The following is a 26165-nucleotide window of genomic DNA, read 5'->3' as shown; positions in this document are numbered from 1 at the left end:
ACATATGAAAATTGTATGTATACATGAAGCATCAGTTAAGCATCTGACATGACTACCTCACTTTGATCAGGGTGTTTGATCAAAGATTTGTACTCAAAACTGGATTTAAAAAAAAATGTAAAATAACTGCATTTACTTTCAACTGGGTAACCCCAAATAGCTGACTTTCACTAAAACAGCCAAAACATTCTTTAAAACACATTTGGAATGGCTTGAGGGTAAGGAAACATTGTCAGGTTTTTTGTTTTTGGCTGAACCATTCCTTTAAGCACACAGTGGTCATAGAACAGTATTGCAATCTCCTTGATGGTTTTGTATCATGCACTCAATTTAACACCATAAAGACAAAAATAAACGAACAACTTGACACTTTTTGAATCTATTACAGTGTTTAGTGATCCATTCCAAAAGCAATAGATACACTGGCCCTTTAGGAGTTAGACAGCACCAATACAGTTCAAATCTGCTAGAGAGCATGCACTCGAAACCAGAATGGCTGGTAGCCATTTGGCAAAGGCTGGTAACTTCCAAAATGTAAAACAATCCGTTGAAACGGCTGAGAAAACAGACACCAATTCACACCTTTTTTTCTACAGACAAAACCGACAAAGATAACAGTGATCTAATACACTAGTTTCTGCTCAATGTAAGCACAGTGGCACATGTGACAGGTAAACTAACTAACTTATGTGATAGTAATAATGAAACTCAACATGGTTAGTCTTGAAATTAACCATTCAGATCCTCTGATTCGAACACTCTGGAAGACAAACGGGATACAAGACGAAAAATAACACTGAAAACATACATGGAAAGGTTGTGTTACCTTCACAATTTGACCTTTAGATTTGGCAGTTTCCATTTCGGCACTTCCACGTGATATGGTTTAATATTCTTCCCTGATTGAGGAATTGAATGAAATAGCTCACAATAGATACAAGTTAATGGCTTTGCAAGAATTACTGGGTTTTGGCTTTTATTTCTCCCAAAGATAGTTTCTTTGGGAAACAAGGCCTGACAGTTTAAAAAGAAATGTAAAAAGTTATTTAAAAATTAAAAAGAAATGACATACAAAAGACTTGTCATAGTAATTTTTCCTCAATCATGGAAGAAATTTAGAAATTTTAACATAACCATTAATATAATTTCATACCATTATACAATTAAAAAAAAAAAAAAATTATATAAAATGATCAATATAATATTTAGACAAACTCATATATTAATATTAGCCATGGAAGAAACTGATAAATTAAAAGAACCAAAACCATTGTGGAACTACTACTTCCGTTCCTATAAAAATCCCAAACAGTAACAAAATGCAGTCCATACCAATTGAAAGCAAATTCCAGAGCACACTATTTCATGAGTGTCTCTTTCTCTCTGATCAAACAATGCATATAGAGTTGGGTGGGGGGAAATATTTAAACAGGACAACAAAATAAGAAACAAAAGATGCACAGAAAGCAGACTTGAGATGACTTTCTCTGTGACTTGAAAAAGGTATAAAACAAAAACAATCATGCCCTTTTTACAAAAAAAGCATAATTTGTAGTGTAATATCTTATCACCAGATCCTGTAATTAAGCAGTAGTGGTTTAAGGCCTCATTTTTAGTTTGCTTTAGACTACAGCTATTACAGAAGTGAACATTTGGTACTAAACATTTTAAACAAACAAAAAAAAGAAAAAAATTACATGTGGCACTGTCAATTTAATAGGGGTCATTTTTATGTACATTAAGGCCGGGTCACTTCTGCAGTTTCATAAATCAAAACATATGAAAGGCAAGATAATATTCTGTTTCCTGTACCCTACAAACCAAACATCTTCACGCAGCAATGCGATAAGTGCTTTTTACTGTTATTTCCATTCAGCCTGACACCAATGGTTTCAAAGACAAACTTGTCAATTAGTCAGGTTGACTAGTTTATCTAGATTTTTAGTACAACCATACACATTTACGGGTGCTTTCACACCTGAGCGTCTGTTTAGGAACCTGGTGCGTTTTCTCCCTTGGTTCGGTTCATTTAGGCATATGTGAAAACGGCAATCTTGCTCGGGGAACAATCGCTCCGAGACTCGGCCTGATTGCAGATGAACTCTGGGAAGGTTCGCTTGAGATGTGAAAGCAATCCGACCCAACGGACCAAACAATATCACAATTGATAATGGGAAATGTGTTATATAAAATGCAGCAGTGTTTGATTCTGTGAGTGAGCACTTTAGTTACTGCAGTTGAAAACCAAAGAAAGCCTCTTCATCTTAAAATGTTGTGTAATTACGCTTCTCTGTGCAAGAATGCTGTCCCGACTAAGCCTTGATTCTCGCTCTAGTTGCATTATAACATTATTTATAGTGTTTGCATGCATCTCGACAGTTAGCCTACTAGACAGCATTGGGAGATCCAGAGAGAGTGTGTTTGATTTTACCGCAGCATTAATACGAATGTAGTATTTAACATCTGGAATAGTGGCTACATTCGTATCGTTGCCATGTGTCTCGACAGTTACAAATAAAGCCGCAATAAGCTCATGGAGCGAACTTGTCAATTATTTTTGATGGACGACGATGAGAAACTCTGACCAATAGGAGTACAGTTTTACTCGCATGTAATTTGCATAAACACATTTTGGTACGCTTTGAAATGTTGCTTTGTGAAAGTGAACCGAACCAAGAAGAAAATGCAACATTGTAACAAATGAAATCCCTATTTCGGAACAAAGCAATGACTTATAAGTGTGAAAATCCATTTGAGCATCTCAGTATGAGTGTTTTTAAGATGCCACATTTAGTTGAAAAGTGGTTAACTACATATATTAAAAGCAATTCGTTCCAGTTATCTAGCCGAGCACACCTTATGTAAACTCCTAAGTAAAATGTCTGATCAGGGTACGGTGAACAAGAAACCAGCCCAATTACAAGGCTTCTATAAGACCAATTATTCAACTAGTCAGTCAGGCAGGCAAACCACTAATTGGTTGGTATCTAGAAGCACTGAGAAACACCAAACTTTTCATTCCTGGACAAAAACAGTCAGGGCTACTTGTAACTGTACTTACAGAATCCCCAAACTCCATTCTCTATATGGTTTAACCACATGACAACAAAGCAGCAATTTTCCTACACACTGATTTTAGTATGATACTAATAAAAATCATGACACCGAAAGCATGAATGATATGCAAACGAGACTGGTACAGTCCTTCCCTACCACAGGATTTGAATAAACCAATTAACTAGAAATTGTTGACCCCCAAAAAAAGCAACAGAAGAATTTTGTGTGCTTATGTCCAACTAAAGGTAATCCATTTGGTGTGGGATGTTTTTTTGTTGGCAGTTTAAACATCTATAGCCAATGAAAAAGGGCCAGATCAATGGCTATGTGTATCTGATGAGTACGATATGGCACGTAAGGCGTACCAGCAAAGTCAGTTAAAGCTTTTGTGTTAAAGACTTCATATGAGAAAAGTTTAAAGAAGCAGAAGAATCACCTTCTCCCAAATACGCAAAAATGGCATCAATATTACACCTCGGTTTAGTGGAGAAAAATTTAAAAAAAAAATAAGAGAATGGGACTAATATACATGACAAAAATTATTACAAAAGAGACATGGGTCTGGTGAAACTCCAGAAGATTTAAGGCATTTGCCAAGAGGAGTAAAGGCAGCTATGAGTTCAGGCTTTCAAAACGCATGAACCTCTTCCTTCTGAGCCCAAATGCTCACAAGAAATATACAAAACTATTTGGTAACAAAAGTTTACTATATGTTATAAAACTTAAAAAGGTGAAAAATGTACCTTAGCTAAAGCTTATAAAATTATATATCAATAAAAATAATAATAATAATAATAATAATAATAATAATATTCCTTGGTCCGTAAAAACTATATTACTATGATAACTTTTCTTCCAAGCCTGGCGAAACAGTGCATTAAGCCCTTTAGTAGAAAACAACATCTCGCAAAGCCATTACTTAGAAAAGGCTTTGTTTTGAAGGTGTTTTTTTCTTTCTTTTTTTGACTGATTGTTTTTTGTTTTCATGTAAGGCTAATGCATTGATCCTGTGGCATCTTGATCCATGGCAAACATCACTTCTGTTGCCAATTCCTCTGACACGAGGAAACAGATTGAAAAAGAACCGCAACAAAGAGAGAGAAAAGAAAAGAGATGCCTTCATTTGTTCTGTCCAGTCTTTGTGTGAAGTCTTGTCTCTCTTTTGCTTCTCTCTCTGTGGCACCATTATCCATTTTTGTGATCGGTATCCCGTGAATCTATACAGGAAGTCTACGAACTGACGAATCACCATCTCTCACAAAGGTTCACTTACTCGCACACGCAAACGCGCACCAAGATTCCCAGGTTAGGAGACAGACATAGCCGAGGAAGAGGAAGATGAAGACACGCTCCCTGCTGCTGCGTATCCCGCCTGGCTGTCGATAGCCGACTGCAGCAGTAGGCTGGAGGATGAGGAAGATGAAGATGGAGAGGTGGAGGAGTTGCTGTTGGCCCGCAGTATGGCTCCCGCAGCGCTGCAGTGAGGGCGCGGTCCCGGCTCCGGCGTGTAGGTAAATGTCAAAGCCGTGGAGTAGATGATGCCGTCATTACGGACCAAAGTCACAGGAACCTGCACTGGCTGCCGAACCCAACGCCACCCCTCACGGAACGCAGAGATGTCAGGAACCACGCAGAGCACACTTTCGCCACACCTGCAGGAAACGGGATGTGTACGTATGAATTACTGACAATTACGTACTGGATATTCTCAATATATTTGCAACGCTTTTTCTGGCAATATACATTACGCAGTCTCAAAGGAAAACAAGGGGATATATACATCACAGGGTATATTATATACATATTATACTCAAAAATTCTTCATACAGTGGACTACCAGTAAAACTGATAAAAATTTGGAACCAAAAATTATTCAGACATTTTGACCTGACCATGTTTTGCTTAAGTGTTATCTGACATAATTACGATTAATTTTTTTCTGACACAGTTTAACTCTGAGATCTTGTAATATTACCGTTTTTTACCAACTATAGTAAATAAACTGTAATAATGAATGAAATGTTCAAGGTGTCTGAATAAATTTTAGTTTGACTGTATATATTAAATATGTTCTTAAGGCCCTGATACACTCTCATTTTTTATTCTTTGCTTTAGGTGTAAAACGAAGAGATCGAAATATGTGAGCAGCAGTATACTGTTAGCAAACATCCTGACATCACCCCTTGTGGACATCTGACGTCAACAGATTAAACAGATTTCGAACTGGAGAAGATTTCTATGCCAAAGGTGGCTGAGCTTCATAACACACCTACTTATTAAGTAATCGCCATGGACCGATGGTAGTTCGAAGGCGTTTATAAGCCAGAGTGAACTTTTCCAGAAAGTTTGCTTTGGCAAGCTGTTTCGAAATCCTGAAATGAACACCAAATGAAACTTCGTTTTGGCCAGATTTTGTTCGAAATGATGTCACGTTAATTCTTGGATTTTGATTTGAAGATTATTGTGGCCTTTAGTCTTTCCTTCCTGTGACAGGGCAGCCCAAAGAGAAGCTACAAGAGTTTACGTTTTGAATAACAAGATACTTTTGTTAACCAAAATACCAATAAAAAACAGCAAAAAAGATTGTGTGCATAATACTAATCCTCCTATTGCACCTCAAGGACAGCATGAATCCAACCCATTTATGGCAGTCCTGATTTAAAGGGTTAGTTCACCCAAAAATGAAAATTCTGTCATTAATTACTCATCCTCATGTCGTTCCAAACCCGTAAGACGCAGCTGATGTAGTAAACAGTGCAGTGCTTCGGGTTCTACATCAGAACGCCGACTCATTATTGGCTGCTCGTCGTGCTGCTCACATGTACAGCGTCGGCCAATACTGAGTCGGCGTTCTGAAGTAGAACCCCCGAAGCACTACACTGTGTTTACTATGTCAACAGAAGAGAAGAGATTGATGAATAAAGTCATTATTTTTGCACACAAAAAGTATTCTCGTCACTTTTTAAAATTAAGGTTGAGCCACTGCAGTGATGTGGACAGCACTGTGATTGTTGTGTTGGTTTCACCTGTACATAGTGTCTGCCTCCACATCTCCAAACCAGACTCTGAGGTTAGGTGTGAAGTTCTGTCCTGTTAGTTCCAGCATGGCAACATCTCCTCCTCCATTCAGCTACAACATTCAGGATTCAAGGTTACTTTCTTACAGACAACATGGCAGATTTGCCATGCTCTTTTAATATAAAACAACTGTAATATAGCCATTGATGTTGTGTGTTGATATTAGAAAAATGTCTGGAATTGCTCACAGCGCCTTTAAAGCCTTGAGTGTGACTGCGTGCATTACCTGTAAACTCTCAACAACAGGCACGGGTGTGACAGGTGAGGGTACAGGGCCCATGCCCTCATAGAAAGTGTACTCTGCTTTGTCTGTGCTGATGATTGTCCATGACGCCCCATCGTTGATCATTTCTTTGTTTGTTTCTTTGGGACAGGGTGTTGCCTGAGAGTAGTTCAGTGTTAAGAGAAAAAAACATTTTAATTGTTTACCATTAAAAAAAGATTATAGAGCCTAAAAATGATTAAGAGGAGAATTCAAAGACTAATTTGGAGAAGAGGGAATTTTATTTTCATTGCAATTCTAAAAGAGATGATGTTTTCATCAATTATAGTGCATTATTTTACATCTTACTCTAAATTCTAAAAAAAATAATAATAATAAAGCAAGTCTTAAAAAGATTGATTTAAAGATTTTAAAACTGTATTCATCTCATAAATGGACTGACCTGGAACTGAATTATCCTCTCCTGTGACAGGCAGAGGTACATCCTCTCTGTATCTTTAAGGTAGAAGGCACATTTATGTAGCTGGGACACAGGATCGTCGGCATCCATTAGCGCTGTCTGCTTGTCCACTTTACGAATAATCTACACACAAACATGCAACAATTCACTTTCGAAAAATACTTGCAATGTTCACAGCATTACACAAACATATTTGCACAAAGAAAATACATGACGTCAATTCAGAGTGACACAGCTACACATCATCATTCCCTGATTGAACAGGACACACTTTCTTAGCCCAGCCCTTTTAATTATGATCATGATAAACGTTAGTGGATAATAGCTTACCAGTCGGGGTAGAGCCATGCCTGTCACGGAGCATACCAGCTTCACCGTCTGACCGTAATGGATGTAACCGTCTCTGACTGTAAACTCTTCTCCCTCTGACTCATCATCATCCACTGAAATTAAAAATTACACATTATTACCAATTCATAATAAAAAATTTAAAAAAAAACAACAAGAAAAACTGCAGATTCAAAAAATTAAAAGAGAGAGATACTTTCAGATTCTGTCGTTAGATGTAATGAACTTTGTAACTGGGCTCAATGTCAAGCCTTGCTACCATTTTTAATATAGTATATTCTAGGGCTGGGGGAAAAATTACATTGATTCACACAGCAATTCTATCTTCTAACGATTTGCATCGATTCACAAATTTCAAAAATAAATTTTCTAAATTGTTACCTTTCTGTAACTTCGTAGTACTAAAAGTTATTGACACAGAGTGTTATTAATCACAATAAACCGTAAAAAAGGACTCGCGCTGATGGAACATAGCAGCTCAGATGCCGCCTCTCAGATGCATGCAATCCTAAATTCAGCTCTTTCACAGCTTATTGCGTTTGCATGGTCAAATACACACACAATTATGTCAAAATGCACATCATGTGGAGTATTCACATAAACAGTCTGTTATGTCGTACACAAACCTAAACACTTAGGAGAAAATCGGATGTGTAACAGTAAATTAGATCCGTGAATTCATTCTTAAAGGGACAGCAGCCTCAAGCGGTTGTTGTTTCATTAATGTTATTAAAAAAAATAATAACCCAAAAAAAAAAAAAAAAAATCACTGCTTTTGACTGAATCACTTTGTATCTTTAATATGAATCAATTTATATTTAATTCACACAGTGAAGACCGTTTTATTTTTACATTTGATTATTCAATTTCTGAAGAATTTCTTACTATGTTAAATAAACCTAGGCTACTGTACCTGAAAAACTTTTATTTAATTTGTATGCTTTTTCTATTGTATTTGTCCTACTGTTTGTAATGTGCTTCTTTGTTCCTGTTTTTAATATCAAAAATAAACCTTGCATTATTATTACAGAAGACATGTCATGTGTGTAATGATTGCAGTCAGCTTAAATGCCATTTGTTTTATAATACTGGGTTGACTAAAATGGGAAGAAAAACAAAATAAATGTCATGGTTCACATTTAATTTAGTGGGATTTTTAAACTGACTTATTAAACTGTCTACTGTAGTCAAAAAGGAAAAGTAACACAAACCAGTAAAATAGAATCAATTCTATGCATTTCAATCAAATCATGACCTCAAGAATTTATGTGAGTCGAATCGTGAGGTACCAAAATATTCCCACCCCTAGTATATTGTGTTTAATAGACACTTGTGGCGAATGACTCACATAGATGAATGTAGAAGGCTCCCCACTGTTGTGAACTAGCATGGAAGTTTCCCCCTTCCACATGAAGGTACCGCGTACTGACAGTCTGAGACCGCAAGCGGTTAAAGAGAGCCACCTTCGTCCCAGAAGCTATGCACACTAAGAGACATAAAAAAAATAAAAAATGAGCTGAGCAAAAAATATGGGCAAATCATCTCATTTAGCAACATAAGCGAGAAATTCTTTTGACTCACGGTCTGCATTCTTCAGTGACTGCTTCTTTTTGGAAGGTTTGGAGATGACCTTGATTCGTTTGCTGAGGAAGACACCGATATCCGCACTATTCCCGTAGAACATTTTCACCGACAGCATGAAGTGCTTACGTTTGTCCGAGTCAGAAATGTATAACGTTTTTGCTGTGCAAAAATTCTGCAGAAGCAAAGCACAAGGATAATGACGACAAGATGAAGTTAAAGAGCAGTTACAATATATGCGTTGCCGTAATAAAATCCATAAAGCACCTTGCCCTCCAAGTTGAGCTGCTGCATTTCTTGTTCACTGTTTCCAATGCCGATAAAGGCACAAGGCTGAGACTCTTGCTCCGAGCAGCCCTCTCTCTCCATCTGCTCCTTCTTTTTCTTCCAGCCACAACCCATCAGGTACACACATGGTGGAGGACAGAAGAATCTAAGAGTCCAAGAGAATTTGAACTGATTAAAGAACAATTCACTTCAATGTTTGTATAAGAAATCTGATTTTACATAACTCTCCCTACCTTCATTTACATGTAATTTTCAGACGTTATGTGTTAATTAGACCCGACAATTTATAGTCAACAAGAAATTTAACAAGAAAATTGTTAAAGGACTTGACTGGACTGTAAACAGCAATCTTTACAACCCCATTAACATCTCTACTGAGGTCTATATAAAATCACCATGAAATCAAAATAATTTATGGAATATTGCAGTATTTACTATAAATAATCTATCTGTGCACTTCATTATTTTTATTTAAATTCACGTTAATGCCAGGTGTAAACAGTGACTGTTACGTCTTAATGATATCAGACAAAAAGGAGCATTTTAAACTAAACATTTTCATCACTAGAACAATGGGCACTGATTAATCACTCACAACAAGACCATGAATGTGTATTAACCATCATGTTTACTTACTTTACAGTCTAAAACACACATCAGCTAATTATATGTTAACAGCTACAACTTATCACACACCTTTTTTCATTGCCGTACGATTTCTGTGCGACTTTTGCATGCAGTATGAGGACTGTCTGATCTCCTCTCTCCTTCAAGTAGTTGCGCATGGCCTCTCTGCAAAACCACACAATAAAATAGAAAGTTTATTTAAGCTGTAATTTCCTAATATGCATTTGATAAACTTTACACATGGACTTCACAGTGCATTTACCTTGTTAAACGCTTTGGCTGAGGGAGCTCCCCAAACTTCCTGCAAAGCAAAATTACAACACAGTCAAGACACAATTCAAACATCACTTATATAATTTACTCTACCAAATAATAACAATAATGCTGGCAAACAAAGCTGCCACAGCCTAGTGATCTGTCTACCTAGACAGCATTTTTTGGCAGGATAAACAAGTTTAAACGTGCATCAGATGCCACACTCTGCTGTCTATTTAGACAGCTCACTAGGTTGAGAGACAAAATAAAAATAAAAGTTAAAAGAAACATATGCATTTTACATATTAGTAAAGAGATACTACAAATACACACTTTTAAGCTAAAGGTAGTTTAACTGAAAAGTCTGACATGAAACAAAAGAAACATTTTGAATCCCCCAGAAAGCTCCCAGTCTCTGTTATGGACTCACTAGACTGGCTAACTTGGCTGGCTAACATCTGCTAACCTACTCTCTCTCCCTCTCTCTCTCCCTCTCTTGTACACCAACTCACAAGTTGGCTCAATTTTTATACATGTATTTTTAAGCTTAAAGTATGTTAAAGTTTCAAAACACGCAGTCAATACAACCTTACTGTATTTACGTTTAAATATTAGCTCTCCGTAGCATTCAATGTTTATGGAAAACTGCTGAAAATCTATCAGCTAACTAAAAGCTAAGCGGCTAACTGAATAAAAGAGACCATCGTTGAAAACCTCAAAAATCACACAAAAGTACGCCGAAACGGGGAACCGGCGCAGAAACAAACAACCAGTGGTGTAGAGAAATATACCAAAGCAAGTTATCTTGAGTAAACAGGCAAAACTTATTTTAGCTGTGACTTTTCCATGCCCCGTCCGTTAATAATTTCGCTGCTTACCCTGTCACAACAGGCGCCATCTTCACCAACTCTCTCTAATAACGCCAACAATCGCGAGATTTCCCCCGCTCCGCACCACATTGCAAAAGACTGCATTTAGACGAGGGGGAGGGGCACTGTGAGAAATCATGCAGGAAAGGGTGGGGGGTGTTACAGGCGTGGGAAAGTTCTGAAGTCACGCGAGAATTCCCTGTCGCTTATTATGGAAGCGTATGAGAGAGAGTCCCTTGTCATCGCGAGAGTAAGTTGCGGACGGCTGCCAGCCAAACGCGTGTGAAAGTTCTCACGATGGGAAGACAAGACCGCACCTTTTAAGCGCGGGCCGTGAGAAAAAGATTTCTGGAAGGAAGGAAGCTCGGGGACACCAGGAAATATTGATCTGACGTGAAGCAAGTATGTTGTTATTGAAAATAAGAATGGAATATTTTAAGAACATTTCAATTGCATATGTTTCAGTAATCATTATGAAAGCACTTATAAAGTACAAACCTACATAACGTAGTATGATAAATGCAATGGATCGGTAATACCCACTAAACTGTTTTCATATCACCAGATGGCAGTATTGCTTCATTGTGGAAACAAGTGTTAAAATGAGCATAAGTGGATGACTGAGAAAAGATAGACATAAAAAATATGGCTGAACAACAGGACAAAATATTCCCAATACTAGGCCACATAATAAAAGAAGTAGGTTCATATTTAAGTGGCTTTAATCTGTAATATTACATGCACACTCAAAAAAAAAAAAAAAAAAATCACTAATCTCCATTTATTACTTAACAAATACATGGTTCACTGTGAAACTGAGATGTTTTTGATGTTATTTATAAAATAGTCAATGTCAATGTCAATTTTATTTCTATAGCACAACTACACACAACACCAGTGTGCTTTACATCAATGTAAAAGACAATAAAAAATAAAAATAAAAAAAAGAATATATATATATATATATATACAAAAATGTCTCTTTAGTTTTAACTGAGTGGCACTTTTTAAACTCAAAACAACAAAATGTAGCTTAATATTAAATATATATATATATATATATATATATATATATATATATATATATATATATATATATATATATATATATATATATATATATTGCTATCAATAGCATGGTTTGTAATCAGAAGGTTGCTAGTTTGATCTGCTCAAGGAGCAAGCCATGATCGTCTGATCCCTGAACAAGGCTCAACTTGATTTGTAAGAAGCAAATTATTGCTTGTATACTGCTTGTAAGGACATTATTGCTAATGTTGCTGCTAAATGACTAGTTACATAATGATTATGTATCTTGTCTCTCATTATATGAACGACAATGAGTTCAAGAGTTCATTAAGCCTTTGGGTAAATTTTAATGACTAAAGCTACATAATTGTGTGGATATTACATTTTAAGAAAATTTTGTGGACATACATACACATTTCTACAAAATTTACTACGGAAAATTTACTATTTCTACGGAAATATCAATGTCACTACCTGGTACCAGTCATTTAAACAATACAATTCAGAGAAGTGCCCCTTAATAGCATTATGTAGGCATTTAACCTTCAAGTTGTAAAATTACTAATTACACTAAAAGATCAAAGGTTTAAGGACAGATTGTCCAAGTTTATTATATTGGAACATGATCTCTTGGATCATTTAACATTAAGATTACCTGCCTACCTAATTATTACCTTCTAATATTTTATTATCTCTAGATCTGAACAGGGGGCATCTTTAAATTGTACTAATTTTTACTATAAAAAAAAAAAAATTCTGGCACTTTGAAGATTACAAAGATGTAAGATTATTTAAATAATACAATAAAAATTAAGCTTTGTTTATAAAAATTTGGACTAGAAACCATTTAATTCAACATTTTAACAATTCACACTTAGACCCATATATTTTAATATATATATATATATATATATATATATATATATATATATATATATATATATATATATATATATATATATATATATACAGTACAGTCCAAAAGTTTGGAACCACTAAGATTTTTAATGTTTTTAAAAGAAGTTTCGTCTGCTCACCAAGGCTACATTTATTTAATTAAAAATACAGTAAAAACAGTAATATTGTGAAATATTATTACAATTTAAAATAACTGTTTTCTATTTGAATATATTTCACAAAGTAATTTATTCCTGTGATGGCAAAGCTGAATTTTCAGCATCGTTACTCCAGTCTTCAGTGTCACATGATCCTTCAGAAATCATTCTTATATGCTGATCTGCTGCTCAAGAAACATTTAATGTGTACAATTGTACAAAATATTTGTGTACAATATTTTTTTTCAGGATTATTTGATGAATAGAAAGTTCAAAAGAACAGTGTTTATGTGAAGTTTAATCTTTTGTAACATTATAAATGTCTTTACTGCCACTTTTGATTGATTTAATGCATCCTTGCTGAATAAAAGTATTAATTTCTTTAATTTCTTTTCAAAAAAATAAAAATAAAAATTCTTACTGACCCCAAACTTTTGAACGGTAGTGTATAATGCTACAGAAGCTTTGTATTTCAGATAAATGCTGTTCTTTTGAACTTTCTATTCATCAAGGAATCCTGAAAAAAAAAGTACACAACTGTTTTCAACATTGAAAATAATCATAAATGTTTCTTGAGCAGCAGATCAGCATATTAGAATGATTTCTGAAGGATCATGTGACACTGAAGACTGGAGTAACGATGCTGAAAATTCAGCTTTGCATCACAGGAATAAATTACTTTGTCAAATATATTTAAATAGTACACAGTTATTTTAAATTGTAATAATATTTCACAATATTACTGTTTTTTACTGTATTTTTAATTAAATAAATGTAGCCTTGGTGAGCAGACGAAACTTCTTTTAAAAACATTAAAAATCTTAGTGGTTCCAAACTTTTGGATTGTACTGTATATGTGTGTGTGTGTGTGTGTGTGTGTGTATAGCCATGCTGATATACAGTCATATCGCAAGGCTACTCGTGTGATATCGCTCATATATATATATATATATATATATATATATATATATATTGGCCCCCTTCCTGATTTTTTTTATTTTTTTGCATGTTTGTCACAAATTGTGGTTTCCCCCCGTGGTTTCAGTTTCTCTAGCTAAACCCAGGCCTGATTACTGCCACACCTGTTCGCTATCGACCTGCCTGACAAAGTGAAGTAGACCAAAAGATCCTCAAAAACTACACATCATGTTGAGATCCAAAGAAATTCAGGAACAAATGAGAAAGTAATTGTCAGTCTGGAAAAGGTTATAAAGCCATTTCTAAAGCTTTGGGACTCCAGTGAACCACAGTGAGAGCCATTATCCACAAATGGCGAAAACATTGGTGGTGAACCTTCCAAGGAGAGGCAGGCCGACCAAAATTACCCCAAGAGTGCAGCGACAACTCATCCAAGAGGTCACAAAAGACCCCACAACAACCTCCAAAGAACTGCAGGCCTCACTTGCCTCAGTTAAGGTCAGTGTTCATGACTCCACCATAAGAAAGAGACTGGGTAAAATGGCCTGTATGGCAGAGTTCCAAGATGAAAAATGCTGCTGAGCAAAAAGAACATAAAGGCTCGTCTCAGTTTTGCCAGAAAACATCTTGATGATCCCCAAGACTTTTGGGAAAATACTCTGTGGACTGACGAAACAAAAGTTGAACTTTTTGAAAGGTGTGTGTCCCATTACGTCTGGTGTAAAAGTAACACGGCATTTCAGAAAAAGAACATCATACCAACAGTAAAATATGGTGGTGGTACTGTGATGGTCTGGGGCTGTTTTGCTGCTTCAGGACCTGGAAGACTTGCTGTGATAAATGGACCTGGAAGACTTGCTGTGATAAATGGAACCATGAATTCTGCTGTCTACCAAAAAATCCTAAAGGACAATGTCTGGCCATCTGTTCGTGACCTCAAGCTGAAGTGAACTTGGTTTCTGCAGCAGGACAATGATACAAAACACACCAGCAAGTCCACCTCTGAATGGCTGAAGAAAAACAAAATGAAGACTTTGGAGTGGCCTAGTCAAAGTCCTGACCTCAATCCTATTGAGATGCTGTGGCATGACCTTAAAAAGGCGGTTCATGCTCGAAAACCCTCCAATGTGGCTGAATTACAACAATTCTGCAAAGATGAGTGGGCCAAAATTCCTCCACAGCGCTGTAACAGACTCATTGCAAGTTATCACAAATGCTTGATTGCAGTTGTTGCTGCTAAGGGTGGCCCAACTAGTTATTAGGTTTAGGGGGCAAGCACTTTTTCACACAGGGCCATGTGGGTTTGCATGTTGTGTTTACTTGTGTTATCATTTATTAATATTTAAATTTGTTTGATGATCTGAAACATTAAAGTGTGACAAGGGGCAAACACTTTTTCACACCACTGTATATATATATATTTATGTCATTTCATTGATCCTGTAATTGTATAATGTTGGCGGAGTCACTATATAATTCATTCATAATGTCATTCGACAGTCACTATATAATTATATCATGAGATGTCACTCAAGGTTCCCAAGGAACACAAGGGAACAAGCAGCAACAAGAATTGCTGAGATTGAAATCTTGTATATTACTAATTGTCCTTAAAGGCTTTAACCTCAGGTTACTCTCAGGGAGGCCCTACACTTGTTCAATTGTCTAAGGCTCTTTAGGTATTAGTCAACAAACTGGCAATTTATCAAATTGACGTCAAAAGGAATGTTCAGCTGTGTTTGCTAAACAGTAGGTTGAACAGTAGGTTTTTATTTAGATTAAAACTAAATTGATTGAAATAAAACATGATTATTTTTAAATTCTATATAAAATAAAATAATATTCAGAATACTATATGAAAATAATTAATATCTATATTGAAAGCAAGACTTTCAAATAATTAAACAACAGTCAATTCAAACGAGTTGAGTCAATTCCAAGAAGTTATCACATTTAATCATTAGTGATCTTTTATTATTGAGGAAAGCACAAATGACACAGCAGGATTCTTATAGGACTTGGCAATCTCTAATATTGCTGATAGACTCCACTGCAGGATAACATGTCTAACCATAAAGATATGGCCAAAAAGGGCAAAGCAGTTCCCCTTCACCTAATAGCATCTTTCTCTGACTTTGCTTTACTCCAGTTATTATCAATTCATTCCCGACTTTAACAACCTTCACCATCTACAATTTCATTTCTTTATGAAGAAGGTCTTTAAATAGCAGTGTGCCATAAACAGGTTGATAGAGGATGAAACGGGTAACAGAAAAAGCTTGAGTTAATGGCCTCAAATCTACCCACTGGCCATAAAAATTCTGATGCATCATGAGTTTGTCCGATAACGTTCAAGAACAGGGGAGATGCGGCTGATAATGAGGCTCAGAGAAGAAGAATCATTAACTATGGTAGAGGAAGAGATAATATCGAGGGGAATGATATATTTGTTTGCACAAATCAGCAAATGAGGGGTGACAAGGACAATGTGACTTGCTGAGGTTAAATAAAAGGTTGATATTTCTTTTATAGACCCAGAAAAAATGACATCTGATCAGTTTAATTGATCAACCTATTCAGCTTATTTGATTCAACTCCCTGCTTACTGGTGAAAGACAGCCCAAAATCTGTGCCCAGTTACTTCTGCACTGTAAAGTACTATCATTGGGGGTAACGCATTACAAGTAACACGAGTTACGTAATCAGATTACTTTTTCCAAGTAACTAGTCAAGTAATGCATTACTTTTAAATTTACAAGAAAATATCTGAGTTTTCAAATAAGTAACACAAGTTACATTGTTTTCCCATTTACTGACTGACAGCTCTCCTGTTCCCAAGCATGTTAAGAGAAATCATGAGTAAGTGCAGAGGATTTGTGTGCGCTGTGTAAACATGACGGTTATTGTATTTCTAGACTAAATGTGAGCAGGCAGTTACTCATCTCACTTGCATGAAAACAGATTCAGTATTCCTCAAAATGAATAAAAACAGTGAAATGCAATCTCAGAATATTACACAAACTTGCACTAATTAAATATGTTAAATAACATAACCGACATACACTCTACAAAAATAAAAGTTCTATATTGGCATTGATTATGTGTGTGTGTGTGTGTGAGAGAGAGAGAGAGAGAGAGAGAGAGAGAGAGAATCTGACTACACTTGCTGTGCTGTATTTGGATAGGTCCAGACAATACTGCTGCTCAAGCCCTGATTATTTGCCCCTAAAATCCCCAACAAACTGAATGCACTAAATTAATAATATTAATAGCCTACATACATGTATAAAATACAATAAATAAGAAATAAATAAGAAATAAATATGTTTAAATAAGAAATAAATATGTTTATATATATATATATATATATATATATATATATATATATATATATGTTTTAAATAAGCAAAGTTCAAAAACACCATTTAACATTCAGCAGGCCTACATAAAGAAAAGGCATAAGATATGTATGTATTTGTTAACTGTTAGTTGTAATAAGTGTTTTGAGTAATTCGCCGTATGTTGATGATAATGCAATGGAGAGAGAGAGTTTAATGCGCACTTCTTGTGCTCTGTAATGTCTGTTATGTTTAGCTTTTGTGGTGATTGGTTTGGAGTGAAAACGGATGCAATAAACTTAATAAAACATCAGTAAAGTTTTGGTCATCATTTGGATGTGGTCCGCTACACTTATGTAAGTTACAAAAGTTGCATAGTCAAGAATTGTGCCATCTTTTGTTATTTGATTAGCATTAAAGCTCAGACAACATTGCTAGGATTATGCAACAGTCATTATACAGCTCAGTGCCTTCACGCAGTTAATTTATAAACCATCGGTTTGTTATATCAGCCTTTTTCCTGCTACAGATGATATGCTGTCACCAATGGTTGAGCAAAAATCATCCGATAAATATCGGCAGCCGATACATCGGTGCATCCCCAATATATATATTAGGGAATTTGCAGTATTTTCGTAGCTACTAGTACTTTCACAGAAATTTTCAGTATATATCTGCAATTTATCCCAATGACAATATACCACTTGAAACAGAAGCAGGGGGAAAAAAAGATTTATGTTGTTTACACTTTAAAAATTTTAGTGTGGTTTGTAGTGTTTTCTTTACTTATAGTTGTCACACTTTTCACAGTTTTTTTTTTTTTTTTTTTTTTTTTTTTTTTACAATAGTTCTAGAATTCATCACAATTAAATTACAAAATACATTGACTTCACAGTGAACAAGAGCAGGAAATGACAAAGACATTGTCCTGTAGAATCACAACGATTAACAATAACAACATTAATTCCTCCTTGTTTATAAAAAATTATATTATTTCTGTACTATACAGTAAAATATTTGTACTGCATAGTACTAAATGATCAGACATAAAAGTCAATCTTGCTTTATCCATGTATCACAGTGCAACCAGTTGTGTTTTGTAACACTATTAAAATTACAAATACAGTAATTTACTGCAAGAAATTACAGTTTAATATTCTAAAATCATGGCAATTTTTTACAGTATGGGCCCATGTTAAATAAATAAAAGGACAACAGTAAAATGGAGAATAATGCACAGAACACTCTGATTTAAAACAGATTTTACATTAGACTTGTTTGTGTGATAGATGGCATTTATTTCCAACAAGAGGTATTAAAATAAAAGTATGCATTTCATGTTGATACATGTAAAAGAACAATCAAAAAATCTCACAGTGTGTAACATAAGATTGTATATTTAACAATAACATTTACAATGTCCTGTACAAAATAGAATCTTTGTATAAAAATGTCAAATATAAATTTAAGACTTTAAAAATAAATGGTGAAATTAAATATACTGGTTTTCTCTTTATTCTTCCTGTTAAGTCCACTGATATAACTTACTATATAACTTACTGTCAACTTCAAGTATTAACAAAACTATTCCAGTTTGAGTTGGATATGATAGGTAATAACCCATAGTGCTCTGTTAATCTCTATAAAGAGGTTGCCTTGAGGATTTCACAACTGTCTGATGTTTTCTTGGCCTCCTTGATCTCATCAGTCATTGTCGGATTATCATACATCTCTATCTTTTCATGTTTTGCCTTCTCTTCATCTTCTTCCGTAACATTGCAGCACTTGCAGCAACAGCAACAGCGAGCGGCTATTATGGAAACCACTCTATCCCATGGTTCAAGAGAGTGGGCCCAAAGAGGGAGGAAGTTCCAAGACCGGAGAGCGGAAGGAAGCCACTGAGGTTTGTGCTTCTGTAGAATATTAACAATGATAGCGAAGATCAGAACAGCCACTATGGGAACAAGAACCCCCACAAGGACCTGCCAACCGGCCAAAGAAAGGCCGAAGACGAATAGAGGTAAAGCGAAGAAGCAGAAGATGATGTAGAAGCCCGAAAACCAACGGTACTCGGCTGTTATTTGACCAAGAGCCTTTGCCATTCGAATGGGGAGACGTGTGAAAGGGAATGGGTACCACAGCAAAATCCCGGAGAGGTTGAAGAAGAGATGAACCAAGGCGATCTAATGGAGAGAAGAGTTACACCTTTAAGTTATGGACTGCACAGCAAAACCCCAGATTTAAATCAACTCTGCTCAGAGTACACATGGTCACTCTCTATATAGTGTTAAAGTAACGCTGAAGCAGAGTTAAAGTTAATGAGATAATTAAGTGATGATTGAGCAGTAGTGATGAACACCTGCTGTTAACAAGCAGAATCACTGAAGAGAAACACAAGAACTACAACTGACTTCCAGCCACAGCCTAAGATGAACTCAACTGAAGATAAAAGACATTAAATCTCTCAAGATCTGATTAAACAACTCCACAAACAGCATATTATCTCATTAACTTTAACTCTGCTTCATTGTTATTTTAACTCTATGTAGAGAGGGACCACATGTTCTCTGAGCAGAGTTGATTTAACTCTGGGGATTTTGCTGTGTGAGTGTATGAGTGATTGTGATCATGCTTGAATATATTTGCATGTCATGCTAACCTGTAATGAATTTCCAAGTGTTTCCCCTGGACTAGCCATGGCGGCTAATATTGCAGTGGTAGTTGTTCCAATATTGGATCCCAGCGAAAGAGGATATACCCTTTCAATTTTTATAACACCAATACCTGAGATCAAAAAGAACGCAAGTTTCACTTTACACACACGTCAACTTCCAACTGCTATGCTTTAAAAGTTTGGGTTGTTAAATAGTAAAATACACTCAAATGTTCTTCAAAAAAAGCAGGCAAATTGATTTCCCATTAATTTACAGAAAGATAAGTGAAACAAAAAGAGGTAATACAGAACAGAACAAGCATATTTTTGGTATTAAAGCCAAAAATGATGGTATTGTTTATTCACCCTCATGTCATTCCAAACAGTAATATGACATTCTTTTAATGCAATTGTAATCAAGTTTTAAGCTGCAAATATCCTAAACGTTTAAGACATTTATGCAAAACTAAAAGCAGTACATATGACTTTTATACTCAGTCTTCTGAAGGCATATGAAATAGTATTGTGAGAGGAACAGACTAAAATTTAAGTTGCTATGAACTTGTTCTCTTTGACACATTCATGAGATGTCCAGTTCATTAACATGAATGAATCATTCTTATGAATCATTCTCCCAAATCTTTTCATTGAATCAGTTGATCTGGTTTACAAAACAAATTTTAATGATTTGTTCACATATTGGTCTGATTAAATCAAGTGTGGGTGAGTAAATAATGCCAAACTTTGAATAACATTGCGTCACTGACAAAATGGATCATAATACCTTATTTAAAGACTATGAATAGATAAATAGTTGTACTGACCAACAAGAGGAGTTATAGCCGAGGTAAAGACAGAACTGCTCTGGACAATAAAGGTCATTCCTGCTCCAACCAGAATTGCAATGTATCCAGTCAGCCATGCAAATGGAAATGGAAAATCTGTGCATACAAAAAATGAATAACAGTCAGAATAATATCAGGTGATTAATTTACTTTTTTTTTTTTTGGCTCATTTTTACTGAAGTTAACTTCTAAATCTGCTCTCTGGTTCTAATGTATCTCAAGGATGCTGACCAGTGTTCATTATCTTCTTGATGACAACAGCAACCTGGCCCTTGAGCATTGAGTTGAGCAGTTTCACGATCAAAATTAGGCAAGTGCACAGGGCGAGCAGAGAACAAGCCAGTAGAATCAGACCCACCGCCATGTCAGAAAGGCTTGTGTTTACAAAGATGTGATTGCCTGTTTGAATAGAGAGAGACCACAGATGAGTGAGAATGTCTGCTTGTTTCTGTATCATGCAGTAGTCTTTAGTCATAATTATTACTCAATATCAGTGAAAATAGGTGTCAATTTTAAACTCACATTTTTTAATGTTTATAATTTCTGTAACATTTTTCAATTCCCAACAATAATAGTCACTGCAATTTGTTGCTGTCACATTCTGGAGAGTCTAGAAAAAAAAAAAACATAACATCAATTATCAGAAAACCCCAGTATTTTGGCAAAATATAATGCCATTTTTTTTCTTCCATCTTGCACATTGCATCGATTAGAAAAATTACCGTGTTTGAGGCTGTCTGGCACCAGACCTTGATGAGAGATTTGTTTTTGGCTTCAGGGTCTCCAATGGCGATGCCGCTTATCACAGACTCATCCAGCTGAAAATGACATTTAAAATATTAATTATTATTATTATGCTCCTAATCTCCTAAGTATTTAAGATGACTATCTATCACTCTCTCTCTTTGTGAATAACAACCCTTGTAACTTTGTACTGTACAGAAGGGCAATATAAGTGTGCGTGATGTAATTCACTCTATTCTTGTCCTGTTATTAATGTTAGCTTCTTTCAACATACCGACAGAACTCACACACACACACTCATACATACCTCAATGATAGATTGCGTGAGCGGGTCAGTGATAACATTCAGAAGGGCTGGTGCGTTTTCTCCACTCTGGATATTAAATGAAGTCACTATGAGGCCTGTGAGCCTCACCAGGTAACCTGAGGCAATTTCCAGTGGCAACAGCACCAGGACAGAAAGCCAGTTAAAGAAATCATGCACTGTGGCTCCCGCAAATGCCCTGGACACAGAAAAGTTGATTTTTTTGGATGAACTATTCCCAAATTTCTCTCTTAAAAACTGAAATCCGTTCCAGCTTCATGTAATGTTCTGCCCAGTCATGATACAATAAGTCAAGTCACTTTTTTTTTTAAATATAGCACTTTATACAATACTGTAGATAGTTTCAAAGCAGCTCCACGGTAATAAACAGGAAACTAACAGAATCAATGATGGAAACTTCATCAAATATGAGACAAATTCGAATTCTGCCTGTAAAGTCATTATATAGTGTCATTATCGATCTCAAGTCAGTTCAGTGTTGATTTAGTTCAGTTCAATAACTGTGTAAAGTTCATCAGAAATGGGTTAAATTCAGCTATAAGCAGCTCTACAGAAGTTTCAGTTGATTTCAATAACAGTGTCGATGTTGTAAAATTAGTCAGTTATGAAACTAAGTTGATTCGGCTATAAGAAGCTCTGCAGAAGAATGTCATCATCCAGCTCAATGTTCCCTATCCAATAGTATAAGTCTAGTCAAATCGATATTACTGAATATTTTGTCTTTTAAACCCCAACTAAACAAGCCAAAGGTGACAGACAATGGCAAAGAACCCAAACTCTAAAAAGACAACATAGTGTTGTTATTCAGCTGAGGTCAGTTCAGTGTTGATTCAGTTCAGTTCAATAACTGTGTAAAGTTAATCAATTATGAAACCAGTTCAGTTCAGCTGTAAGCAGCTCTACACATTATGAACTTTATATTAAAGCTTTATTCTTACCTGCGGAACTTGTTCCTGTCGCCAACTTGTGTCATGGCTACAACAGTATTTGTGACTGATGTGCCAATGTTGGTCCCCATAATAATAGGAACAGCAGTTGAGACATCCAGCACTGTTAAAAAGTAGTTTATATTTATTTAAAGTTAGATATACTTGCAACATTTGCTCTGAAAATGATTCTTTACTAAATAATGTGATCCATCAAATCTGAAATCTTGATTCAGATCAATTTGATTCAATTCTGTTCAAACATTTTGCTTCAAGAATATGCTTAAGACTCAAATGTAAGAGAAAGGACCATTTAATGTTGCAATGAACTTTCATTTTTTAGATTGATGCATTACATTTTTTTACATTCTTCATCATTTATGCCACATAATCATTCTGATAAACAGTTTTGATACTCACATCCAGAAGAGACCATGCTGACCACAATAGATGAGGAGGTGCTGGAGCTCTGGACTAGGAGAGTTACCAGCATCCCAATTACCAGGCCTGCCAAAGGGTTTGAGAGCACTTCATTCTCCTGGAAGATGTCCCCTGCTGTTTTCCCTGAGAAAACACACATCCTTGTTACGCATAACAAATTTAGTAAGTTTGTAGTTTTAAAAATGGTCCATTAAAACAACAAAAAAAGTTTGACTCTAGCCTGATCCCATAGTGGAATATTTTAAGAACTTTAGATTTTTTTTTTTTTTTTTTTTTTTTTTTTTTTTCTAATTGGATAGTCCACCCTAAAATGAAAATCCTGTCATCATTTACTCACCCTCATGTCATTCCAAACCTTTATGACTCTTTCTTCTGTGGAACATAAAGAAGATATTTTGAAGAATGTTTCTAACCAAACAGTTTTGGCTCCTATTGACCCCCATTATATTTTTTTATACACAATGAAAGTCAATGAGAACCAAATTGTTTGGTTACCAGTATATCTTCTTTTAAGGCCCACAGAAGAAAGAAAGCTTTTGAATGACATGAACCAGTGCACTGTCATGAATTTAAATGCATCACCAGTATGAACCCTATATAGGCTATACAGCAATAAAGAACATTTTTCACTCAATCTAAGAACCATTGAAAACTCTTATTTTTGTGTATTTCTGAGTTTACCTCCAACAAGCTGGAAAGCTGAGCTGAGGATGTCCAGTGAGCAAACAAACATGTAGAGCAAACCAACCAGCACAATAAATTTTGCTACTGTGATTATAACTCTCAAGATCTTCCCATTAGTGTCCAGATCTAGACAATTTACAAACAGAAAGGAGCAAATAAGACAAAAATTGTTAATCATTTATTTAACCCTGCAAAGCCTGACATATGAAATCATTTTTTAAACTATTCAAAACTATTCAACCATTGAAAAAATATAAAACAATATACACATTTACTTTATAAAAATTAGCAAAAATTTCACAGCAAGAAAACACGACTTGAATGCTAAAAGGCCTTTATTTTGTGCCAGGCATGTAGAAGATTGTACAACAGGATTTCAGCAAAGTTGTTTAATAGTTTAAAAGCCTCAGAAATTATATAGGCTTCATAAACAAAATCAAAATATGTATATTGCGTTTGGTAAAGGTCACTAAAAATCACTGCCAGCCTAACATTCAACATACCTGCCCATTTAACTCCTGTGTCCTGCAATTCAGGCATGTCCCAGGGATCATCCTCAATCAGAGCCGCTGTGGAAAGAGCAGGGGCCATGGACAGAGACTTCTTTTGGGGAACTAAGAGAACATGTGAAGCAAAGAGAGGGAAACTTTTTAAAATGGGGTTTGTTTAGATTTTTATGCACATTTTATACCCAAATGTTCACTGTTCATACCGTCAAGTGTTTCTGTTGGCTTCCCTTCAGATTCATCCTCTTGCTTTGGTCGTGGTGCCATTGTCTGTAAATTATAAATATCAATTCTGTCAGTTTTATTGACGCCTTTTCAGTTTTATGGACTAAATAGTTTGTAATGGCTTGTGACATCTTTTCTACATGGTAATGCTATCTAAGAATGCCTTTTTCATAATGCTCACATACCCCAGTCAGGTTCTATAAAGATAAAAGGGTGTTTTACTATTATAAAATTGTTTTATTGGTGTGGGAAAAATAAGATATGATATGAGAGATATATATATACTATTCATCAAGTCTTCTGTAATGGATTTCTATCATTCAGATAAATTTTTTCATTATAAGAATTATAATAAAATTTAATTTCACATGAGGTGTTTTGATTGAATCCACTTTTTGTCAATGAGATGAGTGGGAAAAAGTATCCCAGTCAACCTGAATTCACCCTATTTGGTTTTTGTAAGTGGATGCAACACAGAGAGCTTCACAATAATCAGAGCTTCCTCGATTGATCAAGCTCACATGGTTTTGTATTGATTTCTGTACTGTGCCAAACAATTTCCACACTGGCTTCCGCACTGACAATGAACAGAATGTGAATGACTATGTGACTCAAATGTAGTTAAAATCAAATGAATGCTAAAATATTAATGTATAAATAGTACAGAATTTAATCTTTTGGATATTATTGTTTAAAAAAAGCTTTGAAAAAATGGTAAAACTATCTAGTTGGAATAATAGAAAGTGTTGAGTATATTCCTAGAAACAATGAAATAATGTTGTTGCACAACATGTTATTTTAGAATGAATTCAATGACAATTATTAAGATGATTTGATTTAATAGACAATTTATATGTTATGAAGCATTTATCAGTCCTAGTTAACGTTCTTTCAACATTTACTAATACATTATTAAAATCAAAAGTTAATTTTCGTAAAGGAGTTAACTTGAACTAAAAGTCATATTTATATAAATAATTAAAAATATTGTTAGTTAATTGTTATTTAAAGTTAATGCATTAATCAAAGTTAACTAATGGAAGCTTATTGTAAAGTGTTACCATACATACATAATTATTTTTTACAGAATAAAGGCATTTTCACAGATAAAAACACTCACCCAATTGTGTAGTTTCTCAAAGCTAAAGCTGTCCAAACACTTCTGTTAGCCCACTTCACCTGCCTTTGAGTTCAGTACGTGACTTATCTCTGGTCTGAACCGTGTTCCCTCTCTACCTGTCTCACCTTAACCCAGTGCACCTTAAGGTAGTTCTTTTAGACCTCAGCTGACAAAACTACAGCCTGAACAGAGGCACTTGTCTTGAAGGAGACCACTCGATGAGACACACGTGTCCAGGTGATCTGTCCCAGTTGTGCTGTTGTTCAGAGTGGTTCAGTCCAGCCTCTGCTCGTTCAGAGGCATTTATAGCCCCCCAGCAGATCATTTAGGATTCCCCTGTCCAAGGTTTACCACGTCAGTGATAGCACTGGGCAGAGGAGTCTGTGTGTCAGTTTGTGCGTGCGTGTGTTTTTGTGTGTGTGTGTGTGTGCCCATTTATGCACATGGTGTCTGAGGGTGGCATCAGATAATATCAGATAATGACAGTCTGGTTTTAACATTTGTGATATGAAAGTCCTCATGGTGTGATGTTAGTACAATTGTCTCTGTGACTATGTACTGTGTTACGTT

At 35.5% G+C, this 26165-nt stretch overlaps 2 protein-coding genes and 1 long non-coding RNA gene across 4 annotated transcripts; 1 reads left to right on the top strand and 2 right to left on the bottom strand.

Annotated features, from left to right (window-relative positions):
* Positions 1–370: 370 nt before the first annotated feature.
* Positions 371–10930, bottom strand: rbpja (recombination signal binding protein for immunoglobulin kappa J region a). Of its 2 annotated transcripts, none has more exons than XM_048197383.1 (11): positions 10796–10930; positions 9925–9963; positions 9732–9827; positions 9015–9180; positions 8748–8922; positions 8515–8652; positions 7149–7261; positions 6801–6941; positions 6362–6517; positions 6084–6187; positions 371–4709 (listed from the first exon to the last, which is right to left on the bottom strand). In XM_048197383.1, the coding sequence occupies exons 1-11, from the start codon at positions 10813–10815 to the stop codon at positions 4364–4366; spliced, it is 1494 nt and encodes a 497-aa protein (XP_048053340.1). In that variant the 5' UTR covers positions 10816–10930; the 3' UTR covers positions 371–4363. The 2 variants fall into 2 exon arrangements, with proteins under 2 accessions (XP_048053340.1, XP_048053341.1); XM_048197384.1 differs by having other exon boundaries at positions 10709–10803.
* A 4-nt stretch (positions 10931–10934) lies between these two features.
* LOC125272513 lies at positions 10935–24404 on the top strand. The gene is made up of 4 exons (XR_007185862.1): positions 10935–11188; positions 18909–19029; positions 23046–23222; positions 24281–24404. It is a non-coding gene; the product is annotated as an uncharacterized LOC125272513 (long non-coding RNA).
* slc34a2a (solute carrier family 34 member 2a) lies at positions 17961–25985 on the bottom strand. The gene is made up of 13 exons (XM_048197382.1): positions 25596–25985; positions 24457–24520; positions 24248–24358; positions 23742–23870; positions 23040–23183; positions 22632–22743; positions 21676–21871; positions 21347–21442; positions 21147–21234; positions 20856–21023; positions 20604–20720; positions 19786–19910; positions 17961–19309 (listed from the first exon to the last, which is right to left on the bottom strand). Exons 2-13 carry the CDS (start codon positions 24515–24517, stop codon positions 18767–18769), a joined length of 1890 nt encoding a protein of 629 aa, XP_048053339.1. The 5' UTR covers positions 24518–24520; positions 25596–25985; the 3' UTR covers positions 17961–18766.
* Positions 25986–26165: the final 180 nt, after the last annotated feature.

The sequence above is a fragment of the Megalobrama amblycephala genome, linkage group LG7, assembly GCF_018812025.1.
Source record: "Megalobrama amblycephala isolate DHTTF-2021 linkage group LG7, ASM1881202v1, whole genome shotgun sequence".
Taxonomy (NCBI): domain Eukaryota; kingdom Metazoa; phylum Chordata; class Actinopteri; order Cypriniformes; family Xenocyprididae; genus Megalobrama; species Megalobrama amblycephala.
The sequence above is the reverse complement of the archived record's forward strand: the minus strand, read 5'-3'. Positions and strand labels throughout refer to the sequence as shown.